The sequence below is a fragment of the Lagenorhynchus albirostris genome, chromosome 11, assembly GCF_949774975.1.
Source record: "Lagenorhynchus albirostris chromosome 11, mLagAlb1.1, whole genome shotgun sequence".
In the NCBI taxonomy this organism is placed as follows: domain Eukaryota; kingdom Metazoa; phylum Chordata; class Mammalia; order Artiodactyla; family Delphinidae; genus Lagenorhynchus; species Lagenorhynchus albirostris.
The window spans coordinates 16,229,618-16,243,923 of record NC_083105.1 but is presented as its reverse complement, the minus strand read 5'-3'; the positions used below and the strand labels follow the sequence as shown (position 1 = coordinate 16,243,923).

Sequence of the window (14,306 nt, the reverse complement as noted above, 5' to 3'; positions counted from 1 at the left end):
CCAACATTCAGTGTTGTCAGTCTTTTTAACTTTAGCTATTCTAGTGGGTGTTTGGTGGTATCTCATTGTGGTTTTAATCATGCATCTTCCAGATGACTAAGGATGTTGAACACTTTTTCATGTGCTTATCGACTTCCTTTGTGAGGTGTCTGTCCAAATCTTTCGCTCGTTTTCCTTATTGAGTTGCCTTTTTATTATTGAATTTCAGAGTCCTCTTTAAAAAATATAAATATAAAATTAAAATTAAAAAAATATGTACATATATCCTGGATATAAATCCCTTGTCAGGTTTATGTATTGCAGGCATTTTCTCCCAGCCCATTACTTCCCTATTCATTATCTTAACTGTGATGAACAGTTTTTAATTTTGATAAAGTCTGATTATCAGTAGGGTGTTTTTATTTGTTTTTTTAATGGTTATTGATTTCCATTTAAAGAAATCTTTGCCTACCCCAAGAGCAGTAACATATTCTCCTATGTTTTATTCTGGAAGCATTATAGTTTTACTTTTTATGTTTATGTCTAAAATCCATCTTAAACTAATTTTCTATTTGGTGTGAAATAAGGGTCAAGGTTAATTTTTTACTTTATGGGTATTTAGTTGTTTTGACATCATTTATTGAAAAGACTTTCCTTCGCCCATTGAATTGCTTTGGCACTTTTGTCAAAAATCAATTGACCATAAAAGTTGGTTTATTTCCGTTTGTCCTTACCCTCGCATCACACTGTCTTGATTACTATAGCTTTATAGTTGAAATCACGTAATGTAAATCCTCTGACTTTTTCAGGATTGTTTCGGCTGTTCTTTTTCATTTCCATATATATTTTGGAATCAATCAATTTTTGTTTTTTAAAAAGCCTGCCAGGAGTATAATTAGCAATTATGATATATCTCTTGGTCAGTTTGGAGAGAATGTTAACAGTAAGCCATCTTAACACTATTATATGTTCCAGTCCATGAAAATGGCATAACCCTCAATTTATTTAGGTTTTGTTTTCTTTCAGCAGTGCTTTGTTAATTTCAGGATAGAGGTCATACATGGTGTAATTCCTTCTTCAGGGGAAAAACTACTACTCCAAAGCATTAACTATAGACTGTGGTGCTCTCTGGGAGGAAGATTGATGGCTGATACATGTATTTCCTCTGTATTTTCTAAATTTCCTACAATGATCATGTATCAATTTTATAGTAAGAAAACAAATTATAAAATAAAAAGGGAACCAGTATATTAAATAGCATGTAAATGCTTCTTTGTCATTGGTTTATGACAAATGTTGATTTTTGACTAGGACCAATCCAGCTTTCTCTATAACCAGGATCCTTGTCTGTTTTGCTTATAGTGTCATGTATGGGTAGTTTAACAAATTCTCTCTGATGATGTCATTCAAACATTATTATAAATATATTCTGTCTTTTCCAGGCTTTAAAATATATAGGGAACAAAGTAAGAAGGCAAAGGATGTGGGGAGGTGGACCAAAGAAAACCAAAATAGAAGAAGCAAGAGAGCTCCTGGCTTCTACCATTCTGACCCATGTACCAGTGAGTAACCCCTTTGCAACTGAATAATGATCGTCGTGGGGTCCGTGCATTTCTGTTAAAGAATTTTGAATGCAAGTTTACATTAATTAAAGTATAGCTCCTTAAGAAAAGAGAGAATCCTAAAGAGGACTATCCAGAGGACTGCCCTGGAAATAGTCTTCCATTATCAATAGTTTATTTGTACTTAGAGAATGTTAGCTGTATTGTATCATCATCATGTTTACTCTCTCGGTTCTGTAATTGTAATCCAAAATTACAGTTTTTTTATATTCATGTATATAGTAGCACTGCTACTAGATTTCTCCTTTTGAAGGACAGGGATGGTGTCTTAGATATTTTTAAATAACTTAAAACGAGCTTACAGTGCCTTGCCCACATGGATACTTTTTTTTAAATTGTGGTAAAATATACATAACATAAAATTTACCTATTTTTAAAAAATTTTATTTATTTATTTATTTTTGGCTGTGTTGGGTCTTTGTTTCTGCATGCAGGCTTCCTCTAGTTGTGGCGAGCAGGGGCTACTCTTCGTTGTGGTGCACAGGCTTCTCATTGTCGTGGCTTCTCTTGTTGCGGAGCACGAGCTCTAGGTGCATGGGCTTCAGTAGTTGTGGCACACGGGCTCAGTAGTTGTGGCTCATGGGCTCTAGAGCGCAGGCTCAGTAGTTATGGCACACGGGCTGGACCAGGGCTCAAACTCGTGTCCCCTGTGTTACGAGGTGGATTCTTAACCACTGCGCCACCTGGGAAGTCCCAAAAATTTACCTTTTTTTTTTTTTTTTTTTTTTTTTTTTGCGGTACGCGGGCCTCTTACTGTTGTGGCCTCTCCCGTTGCGGAGCACAGGCTCCGGACGCGCAGGCTCAGCGGCCATGGCTCACGGGCCCAGCCGCTCCGCGGCATGTGGGATCTTCCCGGACCGGGGCATGAACCCGTGTCCCCTGTATTGGCAGGCGGACTCTCAACCACTGCGCCACCAGGGAAGCCCCCATTTTTATATGTACATTTCTGAGGCATTAGGTACATTCTCAATGTTATGTTACCATCACTACCATAGATACTTATTAAAATATTGGATGGGCTTATCTGCTAGACCTTGAATTTTAGAGTTCACATTGTCCAGCCTCCTTCACTTACAGTGAAGATGCCCAGGTCTGGCAAAGCTAGATGATTTACCTTGTCATACAGCTGGTTAGTTGTCAGAGAGAGAGAGAACTAGAATCCCATCTTCTGACCCTTAATATTTATTTTTTTAAATTAACTTATTATTAAACAGAGATCAGCCATGTTGGCAAGAGTCGTTCTTCCCCCACTCCCATTTAATATATATGCTACTCTTTCTAAGTTATAAAATTATTTGTTAGTCAGACTATCTTGTTAACCAAACAGTCTGGTTTTTGATGAATTAGCATGTGTATTATGCACTATGATCTAATTCAGGGATTGCAGACACTACATTCAGGGGCTGATTATAAATAAAGGAAAGTTGAAGGAACTGCAGAAGTGAACAGTGACCACCTAAACTGAATCTTAATGATTGTTTTCTTATTTTGAAACACCTTCTTAGCCAAATAATATGGGTCTCTGATTCTGCCCTTTGGCTGCCACTCATTTATGTTTATCCTTGATCTAATTCAAAGAATTAGAAAACTCTTAATGTTAAAGCTGTGTCTGAACTGAATTTTAGGTGATTAGAAAAACAGTTTATGGGCTTCCCTGGTGGCGCAGTGGTTGAGAGTCTGCCTGCCAATGCAGGGGACACGGGTTCGTGCCCCGGTCCGGGAAGATCCCACATGCCGTGGAGTGGCTGGGCCCGTGAGCCATGGCCGCTGAGCCTGCGCATCCAGAGCCTGTGTTCTGCAACGGGAGAGGCCACAACAGTGAGAGGCCCGCGTACTGCAAAAAAAAAAAAACGCAAAAATGAGTAGTGGAAATAACAAGGGCTTCAGAGCCAGAGAGACAAGGGTTCAAACTGGGTTTCTTAACTTCCTAGCTGATTTACTTTGGGCAAATCTTAACTTTTCTAAGCTTCAGTTTTCTCATCTGAACAATGAAACTAATACCATTGTGCCAATTCAGTGATAGGGTGCACATAAAGCTCCATGGTTTGCTGGCTCCCAGACATGGCCATCACGTCTCCATTGGGGCCTCACTTAGCTTTGTACAACAGCTGAGGAGACCTTTTGGTTAAAGAAGCCTTAGCTGATAGAATGCTGGCTATACCAAAATTTATTTATGTAAATTGATAAAGCTGAACATTGGTACTTTTGTGTGGTTGCAGTGGGCCTAAGCTACCGTTTCTATAGTTTTGTTAGGGCTTCCCTGGTGGCACAGTGGTTAAGAATCCACCTCGTAACACGGGACATGGGTTCGAGCCCTGGTCTGGGAAAATCCCACATGCCATGGAGCAACTAAGCCCGTGAGCCACAACTACTGAGCCCGCGTGCTACAACTACTGAAGCCTGTGTGCCTAGAGCCTATGCTCCGCAACAAGAGAAGCCACCGCAATGAGAAGCCTGTGCACCGCAATGAAGAGTAGCCCCTGCTCGCTGCAACTAGAGAAAGCCCCTGCGCAGCAACGAAGACCCAACGCAGCCAAAAATAAATAAATAAAATAAATACATTTTTTAAAAAAAGAAGTTTTGTTATATATGATCCAGTGAGGAGTAAAGTCAGAATAGATAAACCAAGAAAAGACCTTCATTTTCCAGAATGGTTTAGGACGGTATTTACCTAAGAATACTGTTAGAGGTGATTTTAGATTATATAAGGACATTTTTCTTGAAATAATTATGTACTTATTAGAAAAAATACAACTAGCACATTAAATCCATTTCTGTGATATTTAGGATTTTATGGTATTATTGTATAGATGAAGCTTACTTAAAAATGAGTTGTTTAAAGTTGACAAAAAATATTAAATAATTAGGACTTTAAGTGTTACAGAGATATGACAATAATCATGATGGTGGTACTTGAATGACTAAAATGTAGAAAGCACTGGTTCAGATATATCTACATAGAGGGAGAGAGGTAGGCAGGATGCTCAGCAGTCCCTACACTTGTACTTGAGGCTTTGGCTCCGAAGCCCAGCCTCTCAGTTCCTTGGAAGTGAGAGTTTTTCAGACTACGTAGTAGAGTCAGCATCACCTGAGAACTTGCCAGAAGTTCTTGGACTCTACCATAGACATACTAAGTCAGACTCTCTGGGAGTGGGGCCCAGCAATCTGTTCTAACAGGCCCTGCAATAATTATGATGCACACTAAAATTTGGAAACCACTGCTCTAAGGGTTTCCCCAAGATGCCTAAGACCTCTTTTTTCCTCCAAGATAATATTAAAAGGACTCCAGAGTTTTGGCGCTAACAATTCTGTTTCAGTGTTCCAAGCTCATTTGGTAGGTCTTTTTTCTCTCCCTCTTTCAGATGGTTCACAAAGGGATAACGGAACTATTATTGGCATTCTACCAAAAAGTGATGTCAGCTACTAGATTAAAGGATTCCCACTCTCCATATCAGTAGGAAAAATGGACTCAGTATTAACTTATTTTTTCAATTTAGACCTAAGGTTTACTTTTCAGCATATAGTAGTTTAAAAAGGGGGGAACGGCAAAATGAGTTAATGTTCAAGTGCCTTTTAAAGTGCAGTGGGGCATCTGCTGTAAATATCCATATTTATTTCTACTTATAAATGTCTTGAGAGAGTCTCCCACTATTTATGCAAAATAAACACGTGATTCGGACTTTGTTAAAAGTTGAAAATTTGGTTAATGAAAATTGGCTTCATTTTTTTCATTAACAAAAAACGTAAATACAACTAGAAGAGTTACATGTTCAATGTAACTCACCACATTAAAATCAGAAAAAAAAATAAATTAGATGTATCTGAATGGAGGACCATACAGTTTGTAAATACCAACTGCGAATGTAAATTACTTATAGCTACTCAAAGACTGGGTTCTTCTGCTCAGTGTTGTGGTAGTTGGTGTTAGGGTTATAGGGTTTTTTTGTTTATTTGTTTGTTTGAGGATGGACCAGAGACTTTTCTTTTTGAAGATCTAGATTTATTCCAACCTTTCTTATTGATGTAATTGTTTTGTGAGTACAAGATGACAAAATAGCTTTTAGGGCTGCTTTTTCTCTTACCAGATTCCAAAATTAACACATTTCTCTTAACACATTCTAAAGTTCTCAGTAATAGAAAGGGGATAAATTGACCTAATGAAGACGTGAAACTTCCTTTGAAGGAGAATGAACTTTTGGAAACATATTCAGAATTTCTAACATCCTATATCATTTAGTGTAATTCCTTAGCAGCAACAGAAGAATGTGTGAAGGAGACCGGTTGCTGTTCTTTAATCTGTCAGTGATAAACTTAATAGGATATCATTGGGATCTTAATGATTAAGGAAAGTAAAACAAATTTTATAATATGAATTTTCTATAGTCAAGCCTACAAAATGTTCCTTAGAATTGGCAGAAGCTTAGTCCATGCTCTCAGAACTCATCGTTTAGGTTGTAGAGAAAGAATTTACCTAGTTACCTAAGGTTTTTGTCTACCCAAACAAACCAGTGCAATGATTTAACCAGTTCTGATATAACTTACTAATTGGGCCAGATTTGTTTATGTAGATTTCAGTTGTAGAAGAGAAGATTGAATAGAACATTTGCAGCAAATTTATTCATCAGTCTGTTGATTCATTCCATAGATATTTGGTGAGTCCTGACAATATACCATTCCTGTTATTTATTGCTGCATAACAAATATTTCCAAAATTTAATGGCTTGAGATAACAGTTTTTTGCTCTCTCTCATGGTTCTCTGGTTTGACTGGGCTCGGTGGTGGGGAAGGAGGTTCTCAGTTTGGGTCTCATGAAGTTGCAGACAGACAGCAGCTGAGGATGGAGTCATCCAAAGGCTCGACTGGGGTGGACATCCAAGATGCGTCTTCACGCATATCTCTGGCTCCTCATTGCTTTTCCAAGTGGCCCTTTTCTCCCCAACAAAATTTCCTAGACTTCTCACATGGTACTTCAGGACTTTAAGAAAAAGGAAGCGGAAACTTCTAGTTTACAGGCCAACCCAAAGTGGGTGATGGACTCCACCTCTTAATGAAGGAATGGCATAAAACATATAGGGAGGGAAGGAGTTGATGGTGGTCATCTTTGAAGAAAAGTTACCACAGGTATTGAGTACAAAGATGAAAAGTCATCATCTCAACTCTCAGGAAGTTTATAGACTAGTTGAATTTCTTTGAATGGGGAGAATCAAAACAGTTCATTATTTTCTTATTTAAATATGATAACATTGACTGTTTTCTTGAGGCACCTTAAATTTTAATGTGCATTGTCTCAGAAATTTTCTCTGATTTCTGAATTACAGGTTAAAGAATTCAATTTCCGAGCCAAATGTATCTATACCGCAGTGATGGTGCGAAGAGTAATTCTGGCCCAAGGAGATAATAAAGTTGACGACAGAGATTATTATGGTAACAAGCGATTGGAGTTGGCAGGACAGGTGATTTAATTATTTTATGTCAGGAATCTTACTTTATTTTCCTCAATAAAAATTAATTTAGTGTTTATTTTAGATAGGAGGAAGAGATGGTTGAATGGAATATAGGTTTTGTATATTTGGAGTATAAACATTCACACATGACTTACTATCTCTGACTTAACAATTGCTATGAAAACTCTTAGTTCTTTAAATATGTTAATAGTGTTACCTATATTATATCTTTTTTTGAGATGTTTACCCTCATTCTGTTTAATGTAGGACATGATGTATGGCTTTAAGTAATATCATTTATTCAGTTAACAAATATTTATTAAACTCCTATCGTGTGCCAGGCATAGTTCTAGAAACTGGTATACAGGGAAAATAAGACAAAGGTCCCTTTTCTCTTAGTCCATATGGTCTAGTGAGAGAGATAGACAATAAATAAGTAAACAATCCCCTCACTTTTTTGGTGATGTAGTAGAAGTAGGTTAGTGAGGACATCTTTTATCTCATTTTCAGTCTTAGCCTGATAAATTTTATCTTATTTTGAGAGTATGTATCCCCTTCAACTGGGTAACAGGTGTCTAAAACTTTGAAACTTCATGTTTCAGCATTTAAATCAGAAATTCCCTTTAAATCAAACAGCTAGAATATAGACCTGGCCTCTTTTGATATTTTCTCTCTGTTTTATTTATTTAGTTGGTTGGTTGGCCGGTTGCACTGGGTCTCAGTTGTGGTGGGTCTTAGTTGCGGCAGGCAGGCTCCTTAGTTGTGGCTCCAGGGCTCTTTAGTTGCAGTTTGCCAGCTCCTTAGTTGCAGCACGTGGGCTCCTTGTTTGCAGCAGGTGGGCTCCTTACTTGTGGCATGCAAACTCTTAGTTGCAGCATGCGTGTGGGATCTAGTTCCTTGACCAGGGATTGAACCCAGGCCCTTTGCACTGGGAGTGCAGAGTCTTATCCACTGTGCCACCAGGGAAGTCCCTATCTTTGGTTTTAAAAAAGTGCCTTGGTGTGGTGGTCTCTGTTAATATCCTACTTAAGGCTCACTAAGTTCTTAAGTCTGTAAATTTATATCTAATCAAATTTGAGACATTTTTAGTCTTTATTTCTTTAAATATCTTTTTTGTACTATTCTTTCTTCTCCTTCTGACTCATTATATTGTTAGGCCCTTTGGTATTAAGGCTCTGTTGATTTTTTTTTCAATTTTACTCTCTTTTTCAGATTGGATAATTTCTACTGATCTATTTTCAGGTTCCCTTACTTTTTCTTATGTTGTCTCTAATATGCTATTACACTCATCCAGTTAATTTTTTAGTTTAGATATTGTATTTTTCAGTTGTAGAAATTTCATTTGGGTATATTTTCTCTACTGAGATTTCTTGTTTGTTTATTCATCACAACCATATTTTCATTTACACCCTTGAACTTTAACAGCTGTTTTAGAATTCTGGTCTAATTCCAACATATCAATCATCTCCGGATCAATTTCTTGATTAAATTTTCTCTTGAGTATGGGTCATGTTCTCCTTTTTCTTCATGTGTGTAACAATCTTGGATTGTATCCTGATGGACATTGTGGATGATGAATGGTAGAGACTCGGGATTCTCTTTTATTCCTCTGAAGAATGTTTGTTTTTTGTTTGTTTTAAGGCATTTAACTTGGCTGTAAACCTCTGAATCCTGTCTCCTTGCAGCAAACAGCTGAAACATTCTGTATAGTTCTTTCAACCATAGCTGGACTGTAAGATGTTCCTTCCCCCATTCTTGTGGTTATTTGTCTTACCAATTTAAGCAAGTATTTTTAATTTTTAAAGAACAATGTTATGATTAAAAAATAATGTAACAGTAAACATTATAAAAGCAGCAGATATTAAAATAAAACTAATAATACACAGTAAAAATGTTTTTAAAACATTTAACATTTAACAAAAAACATTTAACATAACATATTAGCACAGTAAAAAGACTTTAAAACAATTACAAGGAAGTTTACAGTGAAAATGAGTCTTTCTCCCACTCTGACCCCCCCCACCCTTTCACCTGACCCAGTTCTCAGTTCCTCCCTCCAGTAGTGGTTACTTTTCCCTTCATCTCCTCTATCCTTCCAGAGACACCCTATGCATATACAAATATCTTTATTAACTGGCTTTTTAAAGTTTTACTGTTGGAAGCTCGTGGCTTGTGGACATTCAGGCCTGTGTGAATTTATGCTAAGTTTTCTGGCCTCCTTTGGGGTCCTTTGTCAAGGGCAAGTTTGGAGTCAGACTTTGCAGTTTTAGAAGAAATCACATAAAGGAACATTTTGTCCTCATTAGTATGAAACGTATATTCAAAGCAGTATGTCTGCTTACTTAGTGGGGATTTAATCATTAAATGTGTGTGTTGCCACAGAATTTGACATATGCCTGCTTTTGTGTATGTGCTTTTTAGTTATGAAAATTTTCATGTATATAGGACTATATATAACACGTATGTGTGTTTGTGTATTAAGACTCAATAAAGCAGATATTCACGTGTCCCAACTCAAGAGTGAACACAGCATTAGTATGTTTGAATCTTTTTATGTGCTTTCTGTGATTCTCACCTGCCCCTCCCATCTGTCTGTTCTGGAGGCTCTGGCCAGGTGCCTGCCTATTTACCTGGTGCAAAGCCATCCCAACACATTCCTGAGCATTTACTGTGAGATTCGGTGAAGCACAGGTCCATTTCCCAGGAGCATCCCTCAGCAGGCCTGAGCTTCAGGTGTGAGTTTCAAGATTTTTAAAGCATGAAGTCTTACTCAGAATCCCAATATTGAAACAGGTAAAAGTTGAGCCTCTCTGGTTGAGGTGGGGTATAAGGGCTTGTTTCTCTGCCTGTTTGCCCTTCCCCTGAAACTCCTCTGTGAAGTTCATAAACACAGTCTTACTGCTCTACAGAACCAGGTGTAGACTTTTTTTTTTTGGCCCCGAGGCATGTGGGATCTTAGCTCCCTGACCAGCGATCGATCCCGCACCCCCTGCACTGGAAGGTGAAGTCTTAACCACTGGACCGCCAGGGAAGTCCCCAGGTGTAGACTGTTTAGCAGGCTTGTCAGGGTCCTTGATGATCTTGCCCCTGTGCACCCTTCCAGCCTCATCTCATGCTAAGGTGAGACACTCCTTTCCAAACAGTGTGATGCTCTTTCATCCTTTGAGTTATGTCTTCTGCCTAAGTTGCCCCTCCCTTATCTCCCCTTCTCCTTCCCCATCATGAGGGGCTCCTACGCATTCATCATTCTTTGAAACCACCTGTGAACCCCAGGAGTAGTTAGTAGCTCGGTTGTTTAGGTCTTTATTTGCATGCTGAATTGCTGTACAATTCTCTACCTGCTCGCTTCTTTCCCCCTTTAGACTGTAAACTCATTGAGGGCAGGAACCACTTACATTCATATTCATCTCTCTGTCCCCAGATAAAGTACTAGACACCGGAGATACAATAGTGAATGAGACTTGATGGGGCACCTGCTCTCAACAGTGTACATTTTGGTAGAGGAGACAAACAAGGAACAAGTAAACAGTAAATAAATGTGATATTAGATGGTCATAAGTGTTTAAGGCAAACCAAAAACAGACTAATTAATATTAGAGCTAGAGTTGGGATGTTGGTTGGGGGAAGGGGTGTTAACTTTATTCTGGATGGTCAGGAAAGACCTCTTTGAAAAAGTGATATATTTTAAGCCGAGCCCTCAGACATTCCAGCTGAGACTTGAGTGAGGAGAAGCCAGTCTCACGCAACCTCAGGAACTGCATTCCATCAAGAGACCCGCACAAGCAACATACATCCCCAGGCAGCGCCTGTATTGGAGGAACTGGAAAAGGAGCATTGTGGCTGGAGTGTGAGGTTTAGGGGTGGTGAAAGAGGACATTGTAGAACTAGCATCGTAGGCCATGGGAAGAGTTTTGGATTTAATTTCGCATGCAGTGGAAAACCACGAGAGAGTCATAATCGGGGAAGTGACACCATCTGATTTTCAGTTTAAGAGATCTGATTTGGAGATGAACAGACCAGGAATGGACCAGTTAGGAGACTATGCAGTATTCCAGATGACAGTGATGGTGCCTGGAATGATAACGCAGATATTAATTACCACATCTAAAATGTAAAAAACTGGAATTGAAAAATTAGAGCAGTTTTAGGTTTTGAGAAAAAATTAATGCCCAGAATACTTGGGAAGTTCTGTCTGGTTAGTGGCTAATGCCAACAGGTGGGTTTTTGGCCACCTTCAGATTGACCACTGTTCAGGGGATTGTGCGAATCCCCACCACCAACAATCCCAATTTTTACAGTTTTTTATTTGGAAAAGAAATCATGCTGTTAAATGAGTCCTTTAAAAAAAAATGTTGGGTGTTTGGAGGACTAAGGAGTGGAGTTGAGAGGGGAGAGGAGAGACTATCCTGTTGCTTAAAAAATTAGAATTAAAAAGAGGGTTCCCATGTGCAAGAAAACATTGCTTTATAAACAATGTAAAGACATAAAAGACATTGTGTTGGCAAAACTGTGTAAAAACAATATCTGCTAATTTCACACCCCGTGGGATGAGGGAGTATAAATGTGCTTCAGCTTTAGATAACAGAGCTGTATCCACTGGCCAAGCCGGTTCACAGAGCTTTCCCTTAGTCTCACTGCCACCAGAGGGCTGGCCGGCCAGCCGCCAATAGAGGTGTTAGCAAAACCTACCGATTTCAGGCTTAATCTTTTCACCTACCTTTTCTTTTTCAGTAATGTGTTCATTATTTGCTGAGCATTACTCTATTCTTCATCTGCAAATTTTTTTGTTTCTAATGCAGCTTGCTTTGTATGGGTGAGATATGGAACGGCACCAAAATCCGGCACCCTGGAAAGCCAGGGATTTCCACCCTGTGACAAAAGAATGCCGTCTTGACTTCAGAGATTGCCTAATCCCAGCTGTTCTGATAATGTAATTAAGGCTGCCTAATGTCTTTAATTTTGCAACCAGCTTGTGTGAAAAGGAGAATTTGGCACTCTGAAGGCTTAAACACTAAATAGCAATCTCAAGACGCCTAATTAGAATTCTCTGACATTAAGCTAATTGGTGAAACTGTATTTCAGCAGCTTAACTTCTTTATTAATTTTTTTAGCATTTTCATTGAAAATCAATTGATGAGCTGTCAGCATTTTTTCTTAAATATAATTTGCTCTTTAGTGCTCCTGTCTTAGGCAGGCTGAAAGGCCTCATGCTAGCAATGAAAGGTATTGAATATTATCACCAGCATTCCATCCCTTTTAATCATTTTACTCTTGACCTAAATAATGTGGCTTATTGTGTGACTTGGCCTTGTAGCTTCTCACTGCTCTGTGAACTGGAGAACGTTATTTTTCTTACGTTGAAATTTTAAGGGTGGAGAAATTTATTTATGAGGCATTAGTTTTGTTGAGTGTGCTCTTACATTTTACTTGTTTACTACCGGGGCATTTCCTTGTGCTTGAATCAGGGGGCTACAACAAATTCAGCTAGGATCCAAAAAAACTTTGTCATAATTTGAGACGCAAAAGTCTAAGTGTAAGGAACTAATTAAAATAGAGCTGAGCTTTTGTGGTTTAGGTTAAGGGCATTTGCTTCTGTTCAGGATGCTTATTCAAGTTCCTTTTGCCAGTTTACACAGGAAGTTGCTGAAATGGGCTTCTCCATCCCTCTCCTCCCCTGCACCTGCTTCCATTCCCATATTCTTTCTTCCATGAAGGAAACTGCTGGGTCTGAGTAGAAGATAGGATTAAGCTCTCAGAGGAGGAAGTTTTCTTTGTAGAACACTTCTGACATGGTAAATCAAGTTCAGGATCCTGGCTTTCCCATCTGCAAAGTTGATTTTAGTAGAAAAGTGGAAGGACTTGTCTACCTTAAGGGAGAAGAGTGTAAAGTAACGTTCCATTTAGGAAATGCTTTCTTCAGCAGTGGCTGGAGGAGACTCATTGGTTTTAATGTCTTCATTTTGAGTCAGAAAACTACCAGTGGGTTATAAGCATTCAAGAATAGTGTGAAATTTGGAAAATCTTTAGCTTACAAGATTTCACTGAACTTCAGAATTCCTGTTTAACTGTATAATGGGTGCATATATAATGTCCCCCAATATTACATTACTGTTTGGTTAGGTAGCTTAGATTACAAATATATCCTACTTTTTTCTTCCTCTATAAAGGAAAAAAAAAACTAATATAATTAATTTTTCAGGGGAATTTAAGTCATTGTAATAATATATTTGATTATTGAAGAAGTATGCCTGCTATTTATTTGTCATAAGCCACTTATTTAGTTTTGAGAACTGTATATAAACGGTGTTCTGGTTATATCTGTTTCTGCATTGCATGGCTTAAGACAATCACCGTTTTGTTGTATCTCACAATTTTGTGGGTCAGGAATTCAGGCAGGATTTGGCTGTGTGATTCTTCTGTTTCACATGGGGCTCGGTTGGTAGTTGTTCTGCCGGAGGTGGTGGGGTGTCTGGAAGGCTGGGCTCAGCTCGGTCTTGACCATTCCAGTGCTGTGGCATCAGAGTGGCTCAGGACTCCAAGTGAGTTTCACATGCACAAGAGAATCTGTGTGGCCTTAATGACCTGGTCTTAAAAGTCACAGCTTCACTTACTTTACTTTATTGAAAAAAGACTTTATTGAAAATTGCAGTCACAACCCACACCTGATTTGGGGCAGTAGGGGACATGGGCCACACCTTTCAATGTGTAGTTCAGGGGTCAGCCAGAGAGTTGGGCAAGGTTTATATACATAATCTTGGGGTTTTCTCCCAAGATTAAGTTGGTAGTGGATTTTAGGGTGTTGATTTTATTTGTGGTTCTCTCCTTTCTGTGAATTTCCTCTCACTTTCCAGCTACTGTGGTGGCTCAGATCTTTTCCCTCTGGTCCTTCAATCCAGTAAAACTGTGGGTCTCTCTCCGAGTTTTAGCTTCCAGTGTAGCTTGGACCCTTTTTGTTAATGTGTCCTACTCTTAGTTGAAAAGCCTTAAAAACGGAAATGCACTTTCGATAAGTGTCAACTTTCCTTCGGTTTCTGCCTGCTTTTACTCTCCAGTGCCTTCAGATAGTTTCAATATTTTGTCCAGCGTTTATAATTTTTATGAGCAGATGAATCCATCTGATAGGAGCTACTCTATCAATTCTGGAGACAGAACCATCCTAGTCTATTTTTATGCCTTCCTATTCCATCCCATTGATTTGTTTTCCATGGTTACTATGGTTTAATATAATTTATTATATAATTTTTAACATAAAAAGTATAAA

General features: G+C 38.6%; 1 protein-coding gene across 8 annotated transcripts in view; it reads left to right on the top strand.

Moving 5' to 3' along the window:
• Nucleotides 1–14,306, top strand: part of POLR3B (RNA polymerase III subunit B) — a 160,114-nt gene that overhangs the window by 33,596 nt on the left and 112,212 nt on the right. For 7 of the 8 annotated variants that reach the window (XR_009543296.1, XM_060164839.1, XM_060164837.1 and 4 more), the window contains exons 11-12: nt 1,422–1,541; nt 6,920–7,054. Coding sequence is in view for 7 of the 8 variants with exons in the window: in XM_060164839.1 (XP_060020822.1) it covers nt 1,422–1,541; nt 6,920–7,054 (255 nt within the window). In the remaining variant the exon portion in view is untranslated. The remainder of the gene's footprint in view (nt 1–1,421; nt 1,542–6,919; nt 7,055–14,306) is intronic. The other variant, XM_060164840.1, reaches the window with a different exon arrangement.